We start from the raw sequence: 9,671 nt of genomic DNA on the forward strand, positions 1-9,671 counted from the left end.
AAGGAACATACATACAGTAATTGCACTATTATTGTAAACCAGCACTGTAAGTCACCCTACTAGAAGATTACTCAACACCTTCTGACCGATTATATTTTATAATTCAACACATTTCGGTTAGGAAAAAAACGAAAGAAAGAAAAAAAAAACACATAGTGAAACAGGTCAGCAAGATCTATAAACACCTCGTGCTTTCAGCTTTCTGTGTGCTACAGTATGTAGTCATTAAAATAAGTATGATTGCTAAACCTAAAATAATAACATTATCATAGCTGCCTAATTTATATTCTAAACCAACTAAGGAGAATAAACAGATTGTTTGAACCCGAACAAATGACACAGCCCGGGCAGACCGACGCTCCACTAATGACCCTGCTGACCAGGTCCGTTGAATCTCTGCCTAAACAGGCCCCATTAGCAAAAAGCCTCCCTTTTTTTTTTCTTTCTCCATTACACCCAGCTGGACTGAATTCATGCTGCAATAATCTCCCTCATCAACAGCACCCTGCTTTACTCTTTGTTTGGAGCATCGCGGATGATTTTTTAAGGCTAAACAGTACTGATTTATGACCAGTGTGACATGATTGGGATGATGGGGATAGATCATGCTCTGCTTGTTTTGTTGCTCATACAGGAAGAAGAACCAGTTCCACAGATTAATGAGTTTTCCCATCAGGCAAAAATCCCGTTTCCTTCAACAGGCCCCATGTGGTCATCATAGCAGGATCTCCTTAGCATGGCATGACACGTAGACATCCTGCTGTTTGGGCTGTTTGAGAGCTGCTGAATTCTTGAGTTAATTCAGACAGTGTTGAGAATTATTGAAATTGTGTGAAAGGTTGGCGACGGTGATTCAGATCAGGAAATCTGCTTTTGAGCATTCTTTGATGTACAGTGTGTAAAAAAATAAATAAATAAATAAATATATATATATATATATATATATATATATATATATATATATATATATTTTTTTTTTTTTTTAAGTCAATTCATTATATATTATTTTGGGCCAAAGTATGATGCATGTTCAAGTCAAACTGGGACGTGTGATGAAATTTCATGTGAGTGAAGGTCTGAAAGCAATTAACACTTACAGCATTTACAGAAGATCTTAGGCATAGATCAGCATACTGTAGTACAGTGATGAGACTCTTAGCCACAGTAAACCATTTGAATGGTGCAAACGTATTTAAGAAGGCCGTACGTCAGTGAATGAAGATCCTGGCCGAGGTGAGTTAAAACCCACTGATAGTGGAACTCCTGATCCTTTAAACAGGATCGATGGATAACTTTTCACCAACTTGTGTAGGAGACGCATCTGTCTGTTCACACAATCATTCACAACCACCACTTGCACATTACAGGAATTCGGCTGTGAGTTATTGCCACATATCCCCTGTACAGTCCTGACCCCAGGACAGTTTCAAGCCATTTCCATATGTTTGAGCCATTAAAGGAGTTCCTGGGAGCCAGCATTTCAGATGTGAAGCAGGCAGACCCATCATGTACTAAGAGAACGTTCTATCTTGATGGTATTCAAGCACTAGCGTAGCAGGAGATTATATAGAGAAATAAAGAGTTTTTACTTTCACAACTGTCATCTGGATAATTTACATCCCGGTTTGACTTGAACGCTCCTCATAATAAGAAAGAAATATTGTTATTGATTTTTTTATTTATTTTTTATATATTTACTGATGACAAAGCCCAAAAGACTTTCCATTGGCGGAACCTACTGTAATTATTACACATTTCTGAGAATTCAACACTAATGTGTTATAATTACATACATCACCTGTATTGCGTAGGTATGTGCATGAATGACTTGTTAAACTTGACCCCTATTATAGGTCAACAGAAGCAAAACCAACTGGCAGTAAGAAGAGCGTCCTGATGTGGACAGAGTCTCGACCTTGAACACGTACTATACACACACGGTGTGTGCAGGAGTCACTGTTCCAGGCTGGAGGGTAATGTGAGGTCAGTCTGTAAAGAATGATGGATGGCAGTAAGTTTCACCCTCTCCCTCTAATCTCATCTCCGTGTGTCTTACTGCTCTTCCAACTCACCAGACAGATGGCATTTCTCAATCAATATCTCAAAAAAGAACCGGAGAGTAGACCTAGCAGGCAGAGACCTCCAGCCGCCGCATTAAGTGTTTGTGTTTATGTGAATTTCCCTAGTTAAAAAAAATAATTAATTAAGAAATAAGGCTAAGAATCTTCGTTCAAGTATCAGTCCGCAAGTACTTGGTGAACAAAAATGTCTGGAGTCAGAGAGCTTTAAAGAAAAGGGTTTATTCCAACTGTGCTGTAATCATAAATAAATTTATATACTGTAAACAAAGTAGCTACAAAAGACACAATAGAAATATACAGAAATATTATACTTTTTCTACCAAACTTTTATTATATCGTTTATCATCTTAGGTTGAGTTCAGACAGTCGGGCAATTAAGTCCTGTTTTTTGGGGGGGGAGGTTTGTTTATACACAAAAATGTTCTGCAGAAAAGCAAAACCACATGAAACATTTTTTTCTAATCGGATTCAAGCCACGTTTGTACGTATTTTTAAATCTAATTAAAAACAACAACAAAAAAGTTCTGGATATGCGAATTAGTTTAACAAGTCCAAAGTTCATGTTTCTTTTCATCATTTATCTTCAGTTAAGTGTTTAATCCTGGTTAGGATCATGGGAGATCTGGAGCATGTCCCAGGAAGATATGGGAATAGGATATGGGAATACTAGGTGGGCAAGACGCCAGTCTATCGCAGAACATGTACTGTACAGACCTAGAGGCAATTTAGCATAGCCAATCCACACCTACAAGCATGTTTCTTGGAGAAAACAGAGGAGAAAAAACCATATGGAAACTTGAGAAATATGTTAAACTTGACAGTAACCTGAGCTTAGGGTCGAACTGGAAATAACTGGTGCAGTGAGAAAGAAACATTACCAACTGTGCCATCCATTCGCAAATTTTTTTTTAGAAAATTTATTTGCCCTGTTGTGCGAACACCACCATAATCTGCAAACAAATAAATCGTCGACAATTCTACCGCATGCACAATCTGCTGTACAAAAAACATATATTTACAGTCATCCAACATGAATGCATTTTTGTTACTGGTTATAATTAAAGCATTGTCAGTAGGAAACCTTCTTGCTTCACTCGAGATGTTGTGAATTTACTGGATAAATACATGAGCAGAACATTTCTGCTGTAGGTCTGCAACTGGAACCTGTCCTTCGCTTCTACAGCTGTTGTAGATTTTTCCGATTTCATACTTGAGGGTGTCTTTGTTGTGTCCTGACGACAGGTAGAGATACTGTTTCTGCACCCTGACAACCAGAGTGCTGGTTCTAAGAGGACCTGTTTCACCCCTTATAATAGTTGAAACAGGTTAGATTTGGGCCATACACATCAATCTCTCAACAAATGATGTGCGTTATTCCTCCTTCGTTCCCCTGCTTGCATTTCTGAGTACCGTTCACTCAGATAGCGGCCCCCTGGTGATGCCGTCGGTTTCTGTTCTTTCGCAGCTCCTGGATGTGCTTCCACTTCTTTTGCCTCTGCTTCTTCTCCTTGTGCCACAGCGCTTCGCAGTACTCCTCCAGAGAGGGTGCGCTCATAGCACGGACGTAATCCTTATAACTGTGTCGCAGCTCAGATGTCATGTCCTGAATGGAGTGATCGGAGGGAGCGCTGGAGACTGAGTGGTGCCCGGGAAGGTGGTTGCGCTCCAGGACTCTAAGCGAGAGGTGGAGGAGTGTGCGGGTGAAGCTGTGCTCCTGAGCTGTGCACATGTACAAGCCAGCGTCGCTACGCTGCACCCAGCGAATTAGTAAACCTCGCTCCGTCACCAGTACCCGCTCATCCTCTTTGATCTGTAACACACAAACGCATATATTTAATACAATCAGTAAGTTGTGTGACAGCCTTTGTAGTGTCCTAAAGTCCTAAAAATTATGAACATTTCCTCCTGATCAGCACACAAACTACAAAAAGATGCAGCATTACTCCTTTACAATCTCTTTTCAAAGTATGCGCGCCTTCTCACGCTGTGCAATAATTAGTTGTCACCTCCAACTGCATATGGAGAATTCACATGTCACCTGTAAAATCAATGGCCATAAATCATTCTGATGGTTTGCGCAAAGCTATGCCGAGGGGACCGGTGCGCAGCATGGCTCCCACCCTCCTCCAAACACAGGGGCAAAGGTCACCCTTTCACCTTTAGGTTCAGCTTCCTGCCGACCTCTAATTACTGCATTAGATTGGTCATCACAGTCTTATTAGATATCTCAGGAAAACTGACTCGACAATAATGATAGTAAAGAGTGTGTGAGACAAAGCTAGAGAAAGTGTCCTTGAGAATAACAATGAATATTATATTGAGTTTGTGTGTGTGTGTGTGTGTGTGTGTGTGTGTGTGTGTGTGTGTGTGTGTGTGTGCATGCAGAAAATGAGCAGGTCTGATCTATGTTCAAGGTGCGTGTTCACTTCACTGGTGGCCTCTTGACACGGGAAGTTCACTCAATGTGCATTTAAGGGTAAGCCCTGGGAAGGCAGTGAAAGGATGCAGTGTGTTCCACTAATAAAGACATGATGACATGGTCAAAGGGAAGGTTGTCTAAAGCATGCTAACAATGATCTCCATGCTGTCTCGTCGTCTACTAATTGCTATCTTCTTCTAGATCTTTCTCAGAAAAATCTACACTAGAGTATTTTATCTGAAAGAGAAAAAAAAAATCTCTTGCTTGTGCCTGCCAGTTCTTCTTTCACGTCATGCAGTTGTCAAGAGCTAAAACAATGCAGCTGTGCTTGAGAGAAATGAGGGGGCTTCAAAGCATACCGACTGCCTTTCAAACAAGTGCACGCTCACTCATTTACACATATGTGCACACAAACATTCACACTCAGGTAGGTTTTTACTACACCCAGGATACAAATTCGAGGTGTTTTGAAGGAAAGATATAAACTCTTTAACCAGAAAGTTATTCCAAATTAATAGCTTTATCCTGATAAAGAGTTTAAATTCTGATATGATGTGTTGTAACTAAACCACAAACAACCTGAGGCATGTAAGAATGAAACGTGTGTGTGTGTGTGTGTGTGTGTGTGTGTGTGTATACTGTATGTCATGGTGATGTCAGGGTGTCTGTGTGTAATAAGGCTGTGTGTTAGATATATGCCGTAAGGCTGAGAGTGATGCATCGGATCAGCTTGTCTGTGTAAAAGCAGAACGGGGTCACAGTTAAAGCTGTGGAAGAGGCCTGCGATTCTTTCATGTTCTGAGTGAGGAGAGTATGGACGTCTGCTCAGAATCAGTCAAAAACACAAGTCATGGAGCCTTCTGGGAAATCAGTTCGTACAAAACATACAGAAATACAGAACAGGGCATGCTCTCTCTCTCTCTCTCTCTCTCTCATACACACACACATTTGTCATATGTTGTGTCAGATGACTGCAATCTGGTAAACACATACCCTAGAAAAGTGACATAATGAATACTTCAGGTTTTTTAGATTAGTCTTTATTTAATAAAAATGTAAATTTCAATAGGTGAATCATAATTATACCATTTATCATATTTATATTCCAGGTGTAGATTATTGGACGGTCAATAAACATTCATGCGAAGTAAGTGTGTGTTTCTTTTACAAACTCAGCTATTCATATTTCTGTTTATCATCCTTCCACAGATTCATTTTGAATCATTTTTTAAAGGGAAATAATCGGTGCTTATGGTTACAGTCACTGTTACTTTTGCACATGTTTATCATAACCTTCTGCAAAGCCTCACATACATTTAAGGTCTGTGTCAAGTACTTATATATTTTTAAAGGTTTTACTGACAAAGACTGCCCTTAAGACAACTAACCCAAGGGAGCAGGTTTTCTGTTACACAAAAAGGTGTAAAGTAAAAAAAAAGAAGAAAACTGCCCATGCTGTACAGATGTGGTTTGTAGCGATTACATGGCATTCCTTAAAACCCTGTAAGACACTCCACAGAGCCTGTCTCTCAAAACAGTGCCCTCAAGGCTGTGCAGTTTCAGTGCTATGGGAGAAAAACATGCTGTTTTAGGGATGGCACTTCGCAATCTGTATCTGTTTGGTTTGGATAAACACACAGACACACACACACACACACACACATACACACACACAGACACAGATAGAGAGAGAGAGAGAGAGAGAGAGAGAGACATGATAATCACACAAACATCAAGGACGAGCTCCTTTCCCATCACTCAGCATGGTGCTTTACGAGGTTAGGTGTTGGGTCATATTTTAGGATTGCACTGCAGGTGTAAAGTACGTGGGAGTTTGTGTTTATGTGTGTCTGGGTGCCTAAGTGTTTGTGTATTGCAGGTGCTTTGAGCAGCTGCATCAAGTACTGTGCAAAAGTCTTAGGCACCATATTATATGCTAAACCAATTTTGTAATATATGTTTATCATGTCTGCATAATTTTGTACAAATTCAATTAGTATCTCAATATATAAAACTTTTTATTGATAAAATTGATAAATAAATAACATTAGTGAGTGTGACAAAGTTACCAGAAGAACTCATATTTTACAGCAAGCTCAGTAAAACCTAATAGCTGTTTTGTTAAAAAAACAAGTCTGTGTCTAAAACTCCTAATTTTAAGCAATGAGTTTTCAATCCAAATATTGACTGTTTATTTTATTACTCTTTATTGCTCTTTATTGAAGTTTCTTTTATGTAGAAATGTTTTTAAAAGCATCTTTTGCTTATGCCATATTTTTGTATGTGCCAAAGACTTTTGCACAGTACTATAAGTAAAACAGTTGTTAGGTTTTACTGAGCTTGCTGGAGAATATGAGTTCTTCTAATAACTTTGTCACACTCGCTCCTTTCTATTTTTGTGCAAATCCCAGGAGAGTACATTAGGTTTTTTGTTTCCATCTGAAAACTGGTCTGTTTTGTCCTTTATTTGTTTCTTTATAGCCATGCATATATTCTCCTGTAATGTTATTTATTTCTCAATTTTTAAGTTATATATGATTTATCAGGTCTGCATAATTATGCAGACATGATAAACATATATAACAAAATTGGTACAGCATATAATATGGTGCCTAAGACTTTTGCACAGTACTGTATAAATACAACCAAAGCTATAAATTGAAGCTTCTGTTTACACACACTTTTCTTTTCAGTTCTCTTTGAGCAATATTTAGCACATTTCTCTAGACCTTCACAAAGGTTAGACGAGGCCTGGAAAACACATATACTGTATACACACTCTCACACTCAATGCATGCATGAGTGTTCTGGCAATTCAGAAGTGATTAAGTGCAGTAGTGATGGATCAATACAACAATGCTGCTGATATAACACACAGAGGAGTTCGTCCAGGGCCTATCCATTCATCATAACACACGAGCACATACAAAAACACCCACACGGTGCACAAGGTCAAATCCTCCTTCATATCCGCAGTGTGAACTGCTCTCCGAGAGACACAGGAGGTGAGTATATGTGGGTGATGAGGGTGTTGGATTAGTAGCAGCAGTGCAAATATGAGGGAGAATAAGGGCAATGGAATATTTTCAAATGTCCAGAGTAGAAATAGCTTTAGGGGATAGCTGTGAGATGTGAGATGTGAGATGTGAAATGTGAGAGCCTCAAGAAGCTGAACACAGAGTTAGGGTCAGGTTGGGTGAATAGATGAAGGAAATGGAATCTGCTATCTCGCTTGCTTGATCCTTATCAGTTCATCAGTTAATCTCCCTGTCCATTATTTTACTTCTCAGACTTCAACTGCCCTTTTCTGAATTAAAAACATAACGCATCCATTAAATAAGATCAGCAATAACGTCTATCTTCTTTATGGAGAATGGCAGCAGGAAAAATATCTAAGGAATGATGGTGCCTTGGTTTGATGGTGCTCATTATAATAGGAGGAAAATGTGATATCAGTGGCTTTGACTTTGGCATGGCTGTGTTGCCAAGAGTACTGAGCTCATTAAACCTGTAAAAATATAGCCTTTTCTCAGTTGTCTTTTTTTCCAGTTGTCAACTTCATTGTGCTGCTGCCACATGAATAATAAACTAAATAACTGCATAAATGATCATGTGTACAAGTGTTTGACCACACAAGCCTTTGTGTTCCACACCTATCAATAATTTAGAACCAAGACCCGTTAGAACAATGTTCCATAGCCTGCTGTGAGTAATGGTCTTATAGGTGGTACTTTTATTAGCAGTTTCTGTTATTCATCTTCGTGCACTGTGAACTAATCACTTTTTATTGACAGACCGATAAAATACTGTTGTTACGTATCAACTGAGTTTGTAGCCAAAGATATGAGCATAAACATGATTCAACTGTTGAAATATGCTACATACTTTGTTATGATCGAGAAAGTTTTAGCCAAATAAATAGCAGCATGTGCTTTCAATAGACCCAATGTTTGCGGGGCAGACAGAGAGTAAAGTGCAGGCATGTTTTTTATGACCTGGATCAGGACTGTCTTAAAGCATTGCTTGCACATGTTGGACTCTCTTGCACCACAATTATTTCCAGAAAAGGGACAACACTTTAAATGGGTGGAAAAGTTTATCCGGCTGTTTCCTTGTTGTTACCAGCATCTCGCAGGTGTAGCTTTGTGTATTATTGAAGAGAGGGAGACAGCACTTATACTATAAGTTTCTCCCTTTCTAGTTGTTCCCCACATGTCTCATCAATGTGTCATTTAATTGGAATGCATGCATTTAAAAGACTTTTTACACTATGAATACTGTATTGGCAAATATTGTTGATGTTTACTGTAAAAAATTATATATTTACTGTTTATTACTGTTTATTGCATTAGTGGGGTCACGTCCACCTTTATTTAGAAGACTGGGATTCAGTTTCCAGCAAAGGTGTGCACAAGACAGTGGACTTTTATTGCAGTTTCCAATCCTGAATAAAAAGGGCTACATCAGAAAGAGTATAACTGTACTGTATATGATATGTATATTGTGTAAATTCATAATGTTCTGAATATTCATAATTTTCTCTGTTACTGATTTTATTACCAAAATAAATTCCCTGTACACTTGTATTTGGCAAATAAAAAATTTTGATTCTAATTTGGAAGAACTACTTCTTGTAGTATACTCTGATCAGCCATAACATTAAAACAACTAACATTAAAACTACCTAGGTTTTGGGCTTCTCTTGTGCCACCAGGATGGCTGTAGCTCCTTGGGGTGTGGCTAAGCAGGGCCTATGGGGTGTGCTGTTGTGTCTGGCACCAGGACCTTGGCAGCACATCCTTTGGGTGCTTTGGGTTGCCTGTTGCTGTGGCCTGGTGGCTAAATTAGACTGGTTTGTCCAACACATCCCATGGGTGCTTGTTTGCATTGGGGTCAGGAGACCACCATGTGCACAGCATGCTGTGGTGCACTGGCTGTTCTGATGCCTTTCTATTGTGGCTAACCCTTTTTTTCCCCTCAAATTGTGCTTCATTGGTTTTTTCAGTGGGAACTGAACAGGTGCGCTGCTCTCTGCCACCTTTATTTTATTGCTATCTGTCCAAGCAAAGCATTTGAAAATATTTATACGCTTTGTCATGTTGTACAAAATCATACCATAAAGGCACCAATCACAGCATATTCAGGTGAAATAAGTGGAATTTGATTAACTG

General features: G+C 39.1%; 1 protein-coding gene across 2 annotated transcripts in view; it reads right to left on the bottom strand.

Moving 5' to 3' along the window:
• Positions 1–2,284: 2,284 nt before the first annotated feature.
• The window catches only part of sema3d (sema domain, immunoglobulin domain (Ig), short basic domain, secreted, (semaphorin) 3D), a 38,454-nt gene continuing 31,067 nt past the window's right edge, over positions 2,285–9,671 (bottom strand). For both annotated transcript variants that reach the window (XM_053500249.1, XM_053500250.1), the window contains exon 18: positions 2,285–3,891. In XM_053500249.1, coding sequence (XP_053356224.1) covers positions 3,499–3,891 — 393 coding nt within the window. In that variant the 3' untranslated portion in view covers positions 2,285–3,498. The remainder of the gene's footprint in view (positions 3,892–9,671) is intronic.

This window comes from Clarias gariepinus, chromosome 7, assembly GCF_024256425.1.
Source record: "Clarias gariepinus isolate MV-2021 ecotype Netherlands chromosome 7, CGAR_prim_01v2, whole genome shotgun sequence".
In the NCBI taxonomy this organism is placed as follows: Eukaryota; Metazoa; Chordata; class Actinopteri; order Siluriformes; family Clariidae; genus Clarias; species Clarias gariepinus.